Source organism: Synchiropus splendidus, chromosome 12 (genome assembly GCF_027744825.2).
Source record: "Synchiropus splendidus isolate RoL2022-P1 chromosome 12, RoL_Sspl_1.0, whole genome shotgun sequence".
In the NCBI taxonomy this organism is placed as follows: domain Eukaryota; kingdom Metazoa; phylum Chordata; class Actinopteri; order Syngnathiformes; family Callionymidae; genus Synchiropus; species Synchiropus splendidus.
Genome location: NC_071345.1, coordinates 13,390,517 through 13,407,834, shown reverse-complemented (window position 1 = coordinate 13,407,834; position 17,318 = coordinate 13,390,517). Strand labels below are relative to the sequence as shown.

Below are 17,318 nucleotides of genomic sequence, written 5' to 3'. Positions count from 1 at the left end.
GCTTTAAGTGGCCGGACAATGTCAAACAATACTGGCCTCTGGTTGCACCATTCAAAGACAAATTTTAAGAACAATGGAAGTGGTGCCCTCTCTCTCCGAGTGGCTCCATTCATTTGCAACCGGAGGTCGTCGCTCTGAAGTGGGCAATCACTTACATGTGCTGAGTCGAACACATGCGCTCACTGAGAATCCATACTCCCGTCCACGGTCCAGACGTGTAAATGGAACAATCAAGCTCAGCGGCGGTGGTTACTTTCAGGCAGGGAGGCTGAGAATAGCACACAAGCCACATTCCTCTGGCCTCTCTCTTGCACAAACTCTCAGCTGGGTCACATGGCGCTGCAGTGATCCAGCAGATGAAGTGTAACATGCACATACCAGGGCGGCACTCTTGCTACATACAGGTCAAATATGTTATTAGGTGTAGACAAGCGACAAACGCAATTGTTTGAACTTCAGGAAAACTAGGAGGCTACAATACATGAGCTGCCCTTTCACACTGTAATATATATATATATATATTTATATATATTTGCCATCAATTCCATCTGACTATTGACCCAAGTAACTAACCATTATTCTACTACTTACTGATACTGCACTGACTCTCTTTAGAAGTGGAGGCAAACCCAGCCACATCGGGCGTCGCAAAATACAAATACTCAAGACAATCTATCTATCTATTTATCCATCTATCTGTCTGTCTTTCTGTCTGCCTGTCTACCTATCTATCTATCTATCTATCTATCTATCTATCTATCTATCTATCTATCTATCTGTCTGTCTATCTATCTATCTATCTATCTATCTATCTATCTATCTGTCTGTCTATCTATCTATCTATCTGTCTATCTATCTATCTATCTATCTATCTATCTATCTATCTATCTATCTATCTATCCATCTATCTCACAAGCATCATATCTATACAACATGGGGAGTGACTTGGGAAGACAAACAAGATGTTCCTTTCCTCTCAAACAAAAACAGTAGGGGGGGCAGGCTCGGGTGTCACGGCCCTCGACAAGCCTTTTCCTCGCTACGCCCCTGGACAATTACAGTCACGGCCAATCGGAGGGACGAGGAGGCGGGCCGCAAGCCCCGCCCCTCCCCGACTGCCTTCCTCTGAGCTCTTTACATGTACATAATCCCAGAGTTGACCCAGAAAATAGGCAGTCGTTTCAAGATCTGACGCGGCTTCTTTGTGCACACCGTCCCTGCCCGAGCATGAAGCGTAACCCCCTGGAATATTTACTGTAACACGGACCGTCTTTTGCTCGTCGCCCGGGAACACGGCTCTGGAACGCACGGAGAGGACGCGGAGTAACGCAAGTTCGCGAAAACGGAGCGGATAAGGGTGAGTTTTAAGATCAGCACGGGGTTTATTTGTTGGATAACATGAGGGCATGTTTCCTTGGTGGGCTGCTGCTGCGGCTTCCCATCCATTGTTTGCATGCCCTTGGTCGAAACTCGCGACTAACAGCCGAAATCATCGGATCCTACACGCGATGCAAACACAAAGAGAGGTCGCATCGGGCTGTTTAATTCACAAAATGAATGAATCGCGGAGCGGAGACGCGTTGCAGGTTGTCAGCTTTCTTTGTTGCAAATAAACGAACAGATCTGAGGCAGCTGACCAGCAACATGAAGGGAATGAAAGAGGCATATTTTTCTTCCTCCTGGTTCTTTGTCGAGGCGTTCGTGCGTGACTGATCTGGACGGAAAGATCCAAAACAATGTTAACCTGTAGTTGCAACCTGGGCGTCTGTTGAAAGGAAATGGAACATGCGGCGCAGAAGGAGGCAAAATAGCAAGTCTCGCGAATGATTTCGCTCCAGAAGCGTCATGAACTTGACGGGGTGATATAACAGAGTGCAAATGTGTTGGTGATTCACCGAACTGTGTAACAAAGCAAATGGAGACACATGTGCCGTGTGGTATCCGGCGTGTTGTTAACGCCGAGTTCTCCTCTCTCTCAGACAGGAGGCATGGCTGACCATCTCATGATGCCCATGAATCACGGATCAGCGGGTGCCAGCCTTCACGGCTACAGGATGGGCATGAACGGCCTGCAGGCAGGTCACCAGCAGCATCCCAACCAACAGGGCATGCGTTCCATGCCCGGCGGTCAGATGATGCATTACGGAGGACCCCCGGCCAACATGGAGATGAGGCAGCGGCAAGGAATGGTCGGCGGACATATGAACGGACAGCCCCAGATGGGCCACCACCAGATGACCACCGGCAACATGATGTACAACGGTCAGCCCCAGCAGCACCACCACCCTCAGCAGCACCACATGCACCCACAGCAGCACCAGCAACAGGCCCAGCACCCTCAGCAACAACAGTTCATGAACGGAGGGCTAACGTCGCAGCAGCTGATGGCCAGCATGCAGTTACAGAAACTCAACACGCAGTATCACGGACATCCACTGGGACCCATGGGCGGGAACCACATGGGGGCGGCCGCGCAGTACCGCATGAACCCGGCGCAGTTGGCCAACATGCAGCACATGGCCGGACCTGCCTTAGCCCTCAACGGTATGGACGCCGATATGATCGACGAGGAGGTTCTGACCTCGCTGGTCATGGAGCTGGGCTTAGACCGGGTCCAGGAGTTGCCGGAACTCTTCCTGGGCCAGAACGAGTTTGACTTTATCTCGGACTTTGTGAGCAAACAGCAGCCCAGTACTGTCAGCTGCTGAGAGGACCTGATCTATCAAGCCAATGGAAACAAGAGAGAGTTGTCCGGGACAAAGAGCGCTCTTCTCTTTATCGTTTTTGGGCACCTTTTTTTGGGACCACCACGTCGAGCAGCGTTGCTGGAGGATGGCTATCGGGGACGGGTCTCGCATGTGCTAGCGGTGGTTTGGAGGCTTTAAGGCCTTGTTTCCTGGACATGAATGTAACAAAGCTGAAATTGTCAAAAGCCACTCTGAACAATGCTATGACACTGTGTCTCTTCAAAGTCTGGACTCTACGAGTAGAAAGTGTATTTATTTATCCCGATCTGAGACGATTGCTTTAAAGGAAGAGGTCTAGAAATCGACCGAGGTTCAAAAATTGGTCACACCAAACGTTGAGGCGCCAACTTTTGTTCTAATTTGTGTATTTTATTCCCCGCTTTTCTAAGGATTCACATAAATGAAATCACAATTTAGGCACACCCGAGATGGTTTAAAAATATCCTTCAGAGTATCCAAAATCCCAAAATGGCTGAATTACATCTTTTTTTTTATTGCCAATTTTTTGGGCCTCAACAGAAGTATTTAACAACACAGACCAAACAAGCCACGCTTTCCAAGTGGTTCTCATAATTACGTTTTTTTTCCCCCCACCAAGTCTTGGGAGAGATCATTTGAAAGCCCAGGACTTTTATCATGTTTGGCCTGCTGTTGAAATTAAAAATAATAATCTGAATTTGCTGCCACATTTGTCAGATTACAGGAAAAACAGTTTTTATTTGATTATTTTTAGATGTGATGTTCTCAAAGATGTACTGCTTGTACTGTATGAAGCTGTTTAACTCCAACACTGTTGTGTTCTATTGGAGACGTAGAACCGCCTTAATCACGCAGATTCTTATTTATTGGTTGTTTATATTGTCTCTCCTCCTTTTTTTGTGGTCAAGAATGGAGAGGGAGGGCAGATGATGGTCTTTGTGAAAGGTTTTTTTTTTTGAGGATCAATAAAGATGGCCTGGATAGAAATGTGGCCTGCTTTTCCATTCATTGCACTGCTCCGCCCTCGGGCGACGCAGCGCCGGCTAGGTGCTGAGGTTAACCTATGGGTGAAGGGACGACTGAAGTTTTATAAATATTTAAGCACGTTTCGACGATCTAAATGGCTTCGACTGAATTTATGTGTGATCAATGTACAGCGGCGACAACTTGCTTTATGATGTATAACGTTGCCGGTCTGGTTAATGAAGGTTAGTCTGTGTATTTAAAGCCATTTCAGGCCGCATTGTCTTCTCTACTGAAGCCAGACCAAAACTGTATGGTGACCTTTATGACAAAGAAGACTAATAGGCAATTTTAAAAAATGGCGATTAGCAAGAATCGACATTGAAAACAGGGTGTGTAACTTAAAATCACATAATTTACATGCCTTAAATGTGTGTTTGGAGAGCCACGCTGAGAACTATTTCAAATATGTTGAAAACTTAAGGCCCGTCGGTCAAATCTGGCCCGCGAAGTTATTGTTATATGGGCCACTTAAAATACATGTATATTTAATAGAGCACCTAAAACCCCAGATCTTTTTTTGGATCGCAGAGACTGTAAATGACAATAAGTTATCTGGAAAACGTTGGAAAAGTAGTGGAGGTGGGAAGGAATTTGATGATCGTGGATGTGTGTTTGTTCCTCAAGGAGAGAAACTGAAGGGCATCTTGTGTTTTAAGTCGCAGTGCATTTTCAAAACTAGCCATGGAGGGGTTTCATGCTACATTTTTGACAGGCCTCACACACCAGTGTTCATCTAAACAGCGCTCTCTCAGTGCTTTTTGCCTGACGTCAACATGTACTTCTGTTTTCAGAAGTTATGACGAACAAAATTCAGATATAGTGGTGAAAAAAAAAAAAGAGTTTGATTTACATGTGGTTGTTGAAATTGAGGATGTTGGCATTTTAATCTGATAATTGAGGAATCGAATTCACCAGAGATATGTCAAAGGTGCCATCATTTCATGAAAGTCCAGTATGAATGATCAAACATTCACTTGCGATGACTCCAAAGAATTAATGGCAACATCGTAAAGCTTTGATCCAAGAAAACTAGCTTGTTGCATTGTTGGGATTGATGTTTAAATATCCCCAAAACATCCATTATCTTCCACTTATGCGAAGTTGGTTGCGGTGCAGAGGCTAAATAAACTTTCCAAGTACCTCTGTTGCTACTATTTGAGTGTTAATTTTGACAATCTGGTCATTTGCTGATCATGTGACAGTAGGCAGTGTCAGACTGGGGAGGTGCTCTAGGGAGTAAGCAAACATTTAGAGCCTCTGGGTAACTCACGTGACAAGCATCATCATTAAAACGTGATAAGAGTCGAGATAATGAAGGCCATGATATAAAGGTGTGTTGACTTTAAATCTAACCGTTACAATGTGTAATGGAGGAAAGCAACAACCCTGAGAATCCATGTGACACGCTGAAGTCAAGGTGACCGACTTGTGTGACTAAAGACGTCTGGATCACTGAGTGAGTGATTCTGGAATGTATGGAAACGGAGAAGATACTTTCATGTTGAGATACTGTAAAGAAATTTCCAGTGTGTGGAGGATGACCAACCTACGCCGATGAGGCGTTGCTCATGTGTGTGGCTGGAACTCTGGTATTTGAGGCAGCATTATCTAAATGGAGCCCAAAAAATGGCATGTGGCGATGAGTGATTAGATAATGGAAATTGTGGCTTCTAAATGACAGCGTTTTTAAGTATCTGAATGTGGCGGTGGAGCTAGCTGAGAGCCCAGATAAGAGCGTTTTATGAGGGCTCGTCCAAACAAGGATCCCTTCTATGCAGAAGATCCACTTGTTTGTGACTGTAAATGTAGGAGATGAGAGGACAGATTATGCAGCACACATTTAGGGAGTAAACATAAGGAGGTGACTACTGTCATCTACTGTTACGGATAACCTCAGGTCAATTGAATACAAGGTGATCGCTACGGACACATCTCTGTTTTGATGTGCTGATGCGATGACAAAAAGTGATGGGGTTTGTCGCCGCCCTTGGGGGCATCTTGGGAGTTTCATTCACAGGAAGGAAGGAGCCCTAGATCAACAGATGCAGCTTGAGGAAAGTGAGGAATGAGCTGAGCCAGGGCTTTCGATCTTCATTCTCACCCTAAGACTCTGACATTTTTGTCAGGTTTCTGGGAAGTCTGCATCTCAACATCGGCTGCCTGACCTCGGATCGGTACACGAAAATGAGTGGTCTGCCGCAGTAAATGACAAGAGTTTGAGCGATAGCACTTTCTTTGTTTGTGAGGCTAAAATATAGGTAAATTGATTCCCCTTTAAAATATAATCGGGAGACATTTAGAGCGAATCAATCACCGTCAGGACATCACCGGTTTAACAATGACGCGTGTCAAATGAGTGTAAGACTAAATTCGATACGACGCCAAATCAAATGGCAACGCACGCGAAGAGCGTTGTGTGGACAATGACTACAACCTTTTAAAGGGAAGGTGGCATTTAGATGAAGTGTAAACATTTATGAGTGTGCGCTTCAGAGTCATACGGACCTCTATGCTTGAGACAACTTCAGACTCTGTCAGAGTGTGATCATTTCTGTTGATGAGGAAACACTGTTTTATCTCGGTTTGTTTGCCTGTACTTCTGACCTTTTAAAGTTGCATCTTCAAGTCCTGTTAATGGGACATGTTTATAGTTGAAATTACAGTTTAAAAATTACAGATTACAATACAGATTGGACCTCCGCGATTCTGAGAAACTCTCAGTCAACGCAGTAAGTTTAAGTATGACAGGAAATTGCAGGGAAAATCCCAGTGCTAGCTAATGCTAATGGTGACAAATAAAATGCTAACTGAAGCTGCATGGTCCTTAATAAACAAATGCAATAGTGTGTGTTTGCTTACTGAAGACGGGCGCTGAAAGAGCATTGCTATTTAAATGACCCGGCTTTTGCTTGCAAACATTTGTTTCTGTGGGGGTGGGAGACCAAAGAATGCTTCACCTTGATGGGGGGTTTAAGACTCTTAAGACTTGTAAGCTGCAACTCAAAGGGAGGTTGCTGCCTTTTTCTCAGCTCCACGCAGCAGAGGAACACTGCGTTTTAAAAGACCTTCAAATTAAAAATGGTCGGTGTTGCTCGCAGCCAGAAGGAGCAAAGCTGTTTCCCTCTTTATAATTGTGTTGATTATGAAATGAGGGTGAAGTGATTCTCCGCAGTGGCTGAGTTGGTTGGATTGTTTTGTGCCTGCAGGCTGTGAAAACGCTTGATTGGGGTCATGTTGGGAATATCGTTTCCACATTTAGCTTCTTCACACTGTCAACACATGCATCTTCGGTGGCGTGGTTGCTAACCAGGGGAAAATGAGAGCGCCGTTGTTGTTAGCGACCAGCGTTGTCGCCGCCGCCGATTGCTCAATTTCCGAGTTTTTCTTTTTTTTATTTGTGTTTATCCACTTCACATCACACCGAGGAGAGTTTCAACCGAGCTTCATCATTTCTCAATTTCTGCAATGCTGAAATACAGCATAAAGACGAGTTTAAAATGCTGCAAATTCTACACACAAAAAAAAATATGTCGGAGATGAAATGACTACATTTGTGAAAGGCCCTTTTACGAACATAAATATATTAAAAGTGCTACACAATTGCAGGTACTTTTTCACCACTGCTGACGACAGAAATTAGGTTTGATCTTATCCCAGTTACCTGGGGTGAGAGGCTGGGGACAAGCATGTGGGCAACCACTCACACTCCTCAGTTGAGCTCTTGATTTTTCACAATTGTGATGGATAATTTGTTCAATTATAACTCTCTGCAGGTGTAAAACAGAACAGACTTGTTTTTTAAAATTGATTTTCATAACAACAAACTTTTCACGTCTGCTTAAGTTGACCATCAGACTTCTTTGCATGTCCTTGTCTGGTAATAGCTATTTCACAACCAAATGTACAAGCCCAAAATAGCAGCTACACAGCGGACTTTCGACTCTTCCTCATCAGACTCCTTCCAAACGTACCACTCTACAAAAGAGAGGGTAAAGTACATCACAGCGCCACAGCCTCCTCTCTACACCAAGTCATTTGAAAGTGGAATTTAGAAACATTCCATCGATGCATGACGTCAGCTGAATAAGATGACCATAGGAAGCGCTTGGATAACTGGAGCGACTCATGAGAGCTGTGTGTGACGCCGAGCTGACGTCATCTTGGCGTGGTCAGCCCAATATCTGACCGAAACAGACTCAACAAAATTATTAAAAGTCTGCTTCAGTCCTGGAATGCTGGCTCGACACAGCCAAGCAGGGGGGAGGTGGATTTTAGCTCTCGTTCATGGTGGAGGACATACCTCCCTCCCCCCCGCGCCTTCCCTCTGCGTGGGACTTTAGCATCACCCATCTACAAGAGAAGGAGAGATACTGACGGTCCATTTCCCAACAGCTACCACATCTATTACTCCACTACCTGAAGCACAGTCTTTGTTTAATAAGACTAATGGCGGATCGGCTTACCCTAAACAGGGCGCAGTAAAATGGTGAAGTCGTGTCTCTTCTGCGCAGCTTACATAACACTGGAGTTGACTTAAAAAGGGGTCAGCAGTCATGTAATTGTCACAGAACATAGCCATTAAGACAAATAGGCCAGTGAGCCCGGCACACTGTTGGCAGCTCTCAAGCTACTGTGACTTCTGCTGGAGAGTTCACACCCTCAGAACTCTGTCTCCTTATATATCTCATAATTGCACGCTGCACTGCGAGTGCCCTGTTTAGCCCCAATTAAATGCCGAGCGCTATTTTTCTTCTTCCTGATTGTGACTAACTAGTCCAAACAGCCATGTTTTCGCTCCCAATCCCCTGTTATGACTGCCACCTGCCTCGCGCAGGCCAGTCTAGACGCAGGCTAAGCAGGGTGGGACGCGGAGACAGTTAGTTGTTTTTCTTAATTTCAGCCCACCCACAGCAACCGCTTCAACGACGTCCTTCCTGCGGCGGCTCTCGCTCTAAGTCAGCAGGCGAAAGCCACAAGAGCAAAAGGAGTGAAAAGATGCTAAATTGACAAATCTTTACGGTTCACAATGAGCAAATGAAATGGAGGGATTTTTTCTTTTCTTTCTCGTTGTCGTCGGGGATTTCATGGTCGGGTTTTCCCACAATATCTATTTGTATGATCCCACCGAGGAGCCCACAGCGATTCACTTCATACGGCTTTCTGCCGGCTCAGATTTGCGCGCCAGCATGTACGCGTTCCTAATTCCAAATCTGTAATTTCAAGCTTCGGCTGCTGAGCCTGAACTAAAAGGTAGTCCGCGCACTCGTGGTTGTCATGCAGGGGTCAGGTCTTCGCACGCGCACTGAGCACACATCCTGATCAAACAGACTAACAAGGGATGATATTAAGGCTTTAATTTGACATCATCGCGCCTGATCCTCCTCTCGCCCTCACTTAGCGTCTGACGCGCTGAGGCACTGGTGACGTCGCTGAGAACCAGTTGCACGGATACAGCAGGCCAATCTTCAATTTGTACTCAAACATTGTGAACCTCAAAACAAAATAACAAACAATAGACCTCTAAGACACGGGTGATGAATGCATCTGGCTTTCTCGGTGCCAAAATGAAACTGTAACAGCCACAAAATACATCACCCCTGCCACTGCTTCTTTGGGGAACAGGCTTGACAAAGGTGTGATACAGCCAGACCCTGCCTTGCCGTGGTGCCATTAAAACGTATCAGGAAAAGAAATGAGCCCAGCAAGATGAGCAGCCCAGCGCTGTCTATCTAAAGTTATGTTAATGTGGCTATATGTAACTGCAGCCCGGGCCACACGTGGTGGCAGCATGGAAATAAGCTGAATGTTCTGCATAAAGAAATGGAGATTCCAGTGTGTTAATCACAAGCCAAGCTACCGTGGTTCAAAATGTCAATCTGAAGTTAAAAAGGGCCAATGCAGTGCTGTCAAAATATTGCTGCTATGAAATATAATTCATTATTCTTGACATCTTAAACTGTTTAGGCAAAAGGAAACGACATGCCGTCTCACTGAGCTCAGAAACGTCCATCAGTAGTAGTTTGTCAAGCTGTGACTTTACATTTGAGACGTTTTCATGATATGCTTTAGAGACAAAACAGGTCTTTGAATTTTATCTCCATTACTGTGCTTCTTCAAGAGTTTATTGATGCATGAGTGGGGAAACCTGATTTATCCACCATGCAGCTTGAGTGATTTTTCTTATGTACTGTTGTTCCCACACTCGTGTCTGCTTCTAAATCACTTCTAAATCTTCTGACTCAGCTCTGTCGCCAGCTTCTGAAACCGAGTGCGAGTGTGAGGCTGCGCTTTCACATGTCGATGAAAGTACACAACATGAGATACAAAAATGATGTGACGCTATGCGGTTTCACGTCGGACGTTCTCATGAAAACACTTCATAAAACACTTGTTTTTAAAGTAGGGTAACAACAGAATGAAAATATTTACCAAGAAACAAAATTTATATTTAAAATTCATTTGTACTAGTTCAGCATTTTATTATTCAATTAAATTTGAAATAAACTTCTCAATAATATTTTGGAAGTGAACAGAATAAAGAATGATGCGATTCCAGCTCGAGGAGAAACACAGTCTGAACTGTTCTAATGCTGAATTGCAAAATGTATTTATTTTAGCAGCATGCCCACGGGTTTGGTTTGAAGTGAATTTAAAGTGTCATTTAATAACTAAAAAAGAATCCATGACATCATCAACATGTGTCAGCAAAATCAGGTTTTGCAGGCTGGATTCAATCACAAGGTCAGTGTTGTTGATATAAATGTTTCATGTGCAGGGACAGTTGCCTTTAAAGTATCAATTTAAAGTAAGCTGGTGACCTCTCCCACCCAGGGCCCTGCTCTCAGAAGCAGTTAGATTTGGGTGTTAGTGATGCCACTGCTGCGTAAATGATAGTAGCCGATTGTGGAATATAGTCGTTTCCAAAACACAATTGCAGAAGAATGTAGAGGGCGGGCTTGAGAGAAGAATGTCCGAAAACATACAGCAGTCAGTTGAGTTTGGGGCTAACACTAACCTGAATGTAAAGGAGCATGGAAGCCCTCTGGACACTCACCTGAGGTGCAAGGGCTTGGGAAATGTCCAAAACAACAGTGTCCAAATCTGTTTTTTTCCCCACAGGCTGTCTAGACTGCTCCTTGAAGTGAAAGAGAGAGAGAGGTCACATGGGAAAGGCTGTACTGATATAGGGTCGAGGTGTCTTTTTCAGGATGCCTCTCTGGTGAGGTGTGCAACTGGGAAGATGCCCCAGGCCACACTGAGGAGATTACGTCTCTTGGTTGCCATCAGTTCTCCCTTTAGAAGCACTTGAGCACGGTGGTTTCTAGGTGGTAGTCTGGGTCTTGCTAAACTGAATTTAATTTCCGTTGGGTTCTTTGTGCAGCTGCCAAACCAGAACAACACTGAACAAAGTTTTGATGTCTTTTTAAATAATGACTTTCTTAAACTTGAAATTAATATTCACACCCTCGCGTCTTGGACCATGTCTGCACAGCTTGAGTTTTGCACGCGGCCTGGACATGCAAGGTCTTGAATCCCCTCAGAGTGAAAACATGGTGCGAACTAAAGTGTGAACAAGCGAGTCTCCCGGTTGTTATCGTGTGAAGAGACCCCATGCAGGAACTCGTCTCCTCCAACAAGAGAGTTTAAAGGTTTTGCACTTGTGCAGTTGCTGGTTCGTGAGTGCGCACAGATGGAGGGGGGCACAGGAACAGCAGATCCCAGGGGGCAGGGTTCACTCTCTGGACATGTTGCTCAAGCAGGACTTCCTGATATTCAAACAACAGCCAGCTTCTTAACACGTGATCTTATCATGCAGTGTTCCTCGCTTATTCCGCTTCAGCTCACTCTGATTTACCACCCAAAAGTATTTTATGACACCAGCTAAGTCATGTGTTGACACACAAGACAGAAACCTGCACTGTAGGCAAATAAACCACTTTGTACTTCCTTACTTGCGGCTTTCAAAAGCTCTGCCCTGATTGGACTGAGCTCTGTCATGTGATCTGCAGCAGGAAGTAAACAAACTTGGCCACATTAGTCTTTCTCAGACTTGTCTGGCCCTAGCTGCAAGCGTTTAGTGATACATTAAGTGAAGGTTTATTGACTAGAGTTAAACAATTTACTTTCATAATGTAATAATATAATATTATTTCAAGGATTGTTTGTAGTTAATGCGGACAGAAAATGGGGTCAACCAGTTTGGAACCCAAATCTACTGTGTGGCGCCATCAAACTTTTTAATTGCTATCGAGTTACTTCATTTATTCACTTATTTGTGAAAAGAGAGAATGAAAGAACAAAATGATGTGAAAGCAACACGACTATTATGAACATAAATGGTAAATCAAAGACATTGATCGTGCATTAAATTATCACATGGCTTTGGGGAGAAATACTTGCAAATGAGAAGGAAAATATATTACGTATATGCATTTACAAATATATTTGAAACTCAATATATTTAAAATCAATAACAGAACAGTTGGATCACAAAGTTATTCATTTCAATGTTCCAGACTCACCTTGTTACAACTGAATCGATGCAGACAAAGGGCCCCAAGTGGCCCCTACACCGCAGTCTTGCTGACTAGAAAGAGGAAAGAAAAACAGCAAATAGATTCCTGTTAACTGACAGAAGAATTTCTGACTCTGAAAACAAGAATCAGACCATAAACAAAAAAATAAATATGATGTACAGTTTGTTTCTGTCAAGTATGACATTAGAAGTAAACTGCCTTCAGTGACATGTGTAATCATAGGGTGCATTTTTCAGACCGCAAGATGATGGACAACTACAGACAGACACGGTAATATAAGAGGGGGATCTACACGATGTTAGGGAGGTGACTTTCACGCTCTCATACTGGAAATATGCTTTGATATGATGCGATGAAACCCCCGACTGCTTCACGAGGGGGGAAAAAGATATAAACCTGCCTCATTCCAAACTTTTCCAGAGCGCTAGTTTTGTTTTCCAAAGCTCATGTCGTGCACCTCGCATGCACGCACCCTCGAGAGGTGTAGCATCTGATTTTGGCATGTTTGGGCAGGTGACATCGAGGTTGCCTAGTGACGAGCGACTCCTCCTTCATCCCCACCTCTTCCCCAAATCTGAGGTTGAATGGTTTGCCAGGTCTTTGAAGTAAAGCGAGTTGGGGTGGTGTGGGAGCAAGGCGGGGAGGGGGGTTGTATAAATAATTTATTTTTCAGCACGCAGCTGACACTTCTCCGTCGAATCGGCTCAAACACATCAAGGCGTCCTAACAATGTCTGAAGGTGGTAAATATTTAAGGCCTGTGTGATTTACACTCTGCAGCCAAACCTGAGGCCGATGGCGGTTTTCTCAACAACAAACCCCCGAGTCAGCACTTATCCTGTCTTTTTTTTTTTTTGTTGTTGTTTTTCAGAAAATAACTGACTTAAAATAGACAAGGAAAAACAAGCTAGAGTGATCCTGATTGGCCCGACATGGTCAATATTTATTCAATGTTTCAAAAGTGCGTTTAAAATAAGCCTGTTTTACGTGACAGTTTTTATCTAACAGATTAATATTCAACAGGGTGTTGAGGGGTGGGGAGCAAAGGGTGACCTGTGTGCTCCAGCACAACAGCTACTGCAGCTGGAAATGCCTGAATACAGAGAGCACCACAGTACGTGCACACACACAAATGTCATCTTCACATTTTCCTTCTTATGTCTAAATAGTTAGAATCATATCTAATACAAAGCCTCTTTCTGTAAGAGCAAAACATGAAATAATATTCTGAAGACATCTCATCTCATAATATTCGCTATGCTTTTGCTACCAATGTAGCAAATATTTCATTATCAAGAGATATTTTTGTGAAAATTAATTTTAAACTACACCCTCCCGGTCTCTAAAGTATCTCAAGTTAACAGCTCTCCAAGCATTAACGCCTAAAACTGTCCGCGTGGATTAAACACAGGCAACCTGCCCCTTTTCAATAAGACCTGAATCCAAATTATGCAGGATTCTTTCATCCGTTTGAAGCTCTAAAGTGTCTGTTTCGGCTCATTTCTGTGTCAGCAAAGTGTTAATTGCACAGCCGAGCTCCTGTTATCACACTGTATAATAGAACTGCAGGTTAAATCAAAACATGACAGCTTCAATAGCTGCAGAAACTCGCCACCAGGGCTTTTTACTCTGAATTACATTACAGTGTGGAGCTGATATTATTGTGTTTACCTGATGCACTTGTTGTTTTATCTGACCCAGGTCTGCTTTTATGGAGGGCTGGGGAATTACTGGAGAGTTGGAGGCTTGCAGGTTAGAACAGAGGGAAGCAGTATTAGCACAGGCTGTGTTCTGTACACACTGTCTTTGTGAGCCGGGCTTTGAACCGACGTGCTAATCTGGTGACAGTGGCGAGCACATGCTACTAAAGACAGAGTCGCAGGCCATAGGCTGGCGGAGAGCAGGGAGGGGGAGGAATTAATAGAAGGCAGCCGTTCTTGTTAGCCCCCGACGTGTGAAGCTCTCAACAGATCTCCATCAACAGCACAAAACGGGCATGATTCAAGTGAGATGTTCTGCTTGAAGGTTTGATCCGGGCCAGGTTCTAAAATAGACACACAAAACAGCACTCTTGTCACAAGAGAACAGCAGGAGGAGGACTTGAAGTTCATTTGTTCATTCATCGGCGACCACTTATCCTGAACAGGGTCACATGTCACATGGCGCTGCAGTCAATCCCAGCTGACATTGAGTGAGGAGCTCCTCGTGGACGGGCTGCTTGTGAAAACACAGACGCACTACCTCCAGCCATGATAGATAAGAGAGAGAGAGAGAGATAGTGCTAAAAATATAAAGACATAGCCCGTCCTGATGCATGTGTTGGTTCCAAAAACACAGCGCTTGTGGTGCACCACAGGGTTCAGCGTTAGGCCCAATTTGATTAGGCATTTTCTGCTCCCCCTCAGTCAGCCTGTGGTCATCGCAGTGACTCGTGCTACACAAACAACACACCTCCAAAACCCTCTTTCACACCTATAACAGTGAGTTCATTTCCTGTTTACACAACCACTAACACACGGACACTTTTCAATTGCCAAAAAATGAAACTGAGACATTGAGTAGCCAGAATCAAGAGAAGATCTCCAAGGGAACACGTTGTTAGGGAACTTGATAGTGACTGTTTTGGCATGGTGTATGTAATATATGGATAGTATTTGGAGGCAACACAGTCACTGTTTGTGTGATGCCAACAACATATTTATGACTTATTTATTGACAAAGGCAATGCTGAGTTTGAGACGCTAGAACTCCCGCTGTGATGATCGCTCATTTCACATCTCCTGCATGTGATATCATGTGACAGCAGCGATCTATGAAAATCGCCGTCTCATCCTAAAACTACCAGACTACGTACAACGAAGAAAATGTCAGCTCATAGGCAAAGATGGCGGAGTTAGTCATGGGCTTAAGAGGCTTCGTGAAACAATGTTGTCTTTTTCAGTGGCCTCTTGATGGAGCTCCTTCCATGAACATTTTTGGATTTGAACAACCATTCCATAGAACCCTCCAACCATTTAAAAACCGAGAGCGCCATCTACTCTATTCTTAGAAGTCCGAAGTTTTGATATTTCTTTTGATACCAAACTGCATATTTTTTCTGAGGGGTGCTTTCACACTACGGATTCTGTCTCAGGTCAAAGTCTGTTTGCTCAAAGTCCGAGAATGAACACAAACAAACTGTGCCCTGGCCCCGGACTGCTTGGAGGGGCAGTAACCACAACAACAACAACATATGTCTTGTGCTCCGTCTGACTTCCCTCAGATCAATTTCTCCTCAGCACAGAGAATTGAACTAAAAAGTCGATCCAAATTTTTGTGCGACTAAAAAAACAACATTAAAGGTCGGACATCCCTGATAAACAGCGATAGAATGTTACGCTGAAACCCATGTAAAAGCCAACTTGCGAAAGAAATTCAAATACTGTACACTTGAAGTTCAACTAAAACTTCCACTCTGTGGGAAACCACTCCGACTGACAGCCCAAAGCCCTGCTGGGAATTACGCAGAGACGAGGCAACAGTAGAATCACTTTATTTCTTTTGTCTTCCTCTTTAAAACTGTGCCCACACTGTGCCAGGAAGCTACTGCAGAGAGAAAGTAGCTCATCACTGCTACCTGCAACTAATCTCTCTCAGATCTGCAGGATCCCACAAGACTTCCTTCCACAATGAAACTGCCTCTCGAATGTGAGAAAAGAAAACACACACTAAACAGCATTGTTAGCGAAGGCTTTCCCCTGATGTCAAATGCCACCATGTCATAAAGAATAATGCGCACATCTATCCCGAGATAATGGAGTCAGTCTTGTCGGATATTCACTTTAAGACCTCCTCCGCCTGCTGTCCTATCAGCTCAACCCGAATGGCACCTCATAAAATAAATTCACACGGTCGCGTTAGGAGCTAAAGTGAAAACAATATGCAGCACAGGGAGCTGTTACTTCTATAAATAGCTTTGGTTTCACGCACACAACACTTTGGCTACTATCACACATCAACAAGCATCAGCCATGAGCTCTGAGCTTGTCACATGCGCCTGACACACAAACACAGAGCAGATTGTGTGCGTGTGTCATATGCTCGCACACAGAGACGTGCAGTCATACTCATCCACATCGGTAAGAATCAGCAGGGTCAGGCCTCTGTTGTCAACCTTACATGGTGTGTTTTCCTGTTTCCAGTGGGAGGGTGCCGTTTGATTTTCTGTCTTACGCTGAACCGTTATTTTCGCCCACAGGCCTAATGGCCCACTCATGTACTGACAGAAATAATGACAGCAACATTTACCAGAAGCTGCACGGACAATTGGTTTAGATATAAACAGGCCGGTGAGGAGGGTCATTAAATACAGGATGATGAACGAGTATGTGGTGACGCAGCACAAATACCACAGCCACGAACACAGCCCTCGTCCTCCCGAAGTGTAAAAATAACACCGCTATTATCATGCTGAGTCGACCAGATGGAGATATGGCCACCCATGGCACAACATGTCAGTGACTCCCAAGGAGAAACAGCAAGGAGAGCGACTGCTACGGATAAATGGAGCGGAGCTGCCCCCTGCTGGTGAGTCTCAGTCCATGCGCTCTGCCGCTTTGCTCGCAGGCAACTCAGTGGAATCTATCTTCGAAGGACTAAAAATGACCTAATTATCAATAAATGAATACACAACTAAATATATAAATAAATGTGAAATGTGTATTATATAATATATATATATATATATATATATATATATATATATATATATATATATATATATATATATATATATATATATATATATATATATTTCACAATTATGCAAGTATGCTGGGAATAGGGAATATGTTATGTTTACATTTTCCTACAGTCATAACGGTTGGATATATTTTAGAGAAAGAAACTGTCAAAACACCACCAATCTTAAAGGTGTGTAACTCATTGACAACATTTAAATAAAAAAGCAATTTTAGAAATATATTGCCTTGATAAACTTTGATTTTGTGCAGCTCCCAAAATAAAATTATTTATGTATTATTTAATTTCAA

At 43.8% G+C, this 17,318-nt stretch overlaps 1 protein-coding gene and 1 long non-coding RNA gene across 3 annotated transcripts in view; one reads left to right on the top strand and one right to left on the bottom strand.

The window, feature by feature from the left end:
- Positions 1-14,558, bottom strand: part of LOC128768312 (uncharacterized) — a 50,971-nt gene extending 36,413 nt beyond the window's left edge. Inside the window, exons 1-3 of the long non-coding RNA XR_008416234.1 lie at positions 13,960-14,558; positions 12,275-12,339; positions 10,807-10,887 (exon numbers count right to left, since the gene is read on the bottom strand). This is a non-coding gene — a long non-coding RNA (uncharacterized LOC128768312). The remainder of the gene's footprint in view (positions 1-10,806; positions 10,888-12,274; positions 12,340-13,959) is intronic.
- On the top strand, positions 1,128-6,299 carry cited4b (Cbp/p300-interacting transactivator, with Glu/Asp-rich carboxy-terminal domain, 4b). 2 transcript variants are annotated; one of them, XM_053881117.1, is made up of 2 exons: positions 1,128-1,357; positions 1,984-6,299. In XM_053881117.1, exon 2 carries the CDS (start codon positions 1,989-1,991, stop codon positions 2,706-2,708), a length of 720 nt encoding a protein of 239 aa, XP_053737092.1. In that variant the 5' UTR covers positions 1,128-1,357; positions 1,984-1,988; the 3' UTR covers positions 2,709-6,299. The 2 variants fall into 2 exon arrangements, with proteins under 2 accessions (XP_053737092.1, XP_053737091.1); XM_053881116.1 differs by having other exon boundaries at positions 1,129-1,357; positions 1,980-6,263.
- Positions 14,559-17,318: the final 2,760 nt, after the last annotated feature.

What these genes read in the sequence shown, in the direction of transcription:
- cited4b (XM_053881117.1), top strand. Translation starts at nt 1,989, where the DNA reads ATGGCTGACCATCTCATGATGCCCATGAATCACGGATCAGCGGGTGCC.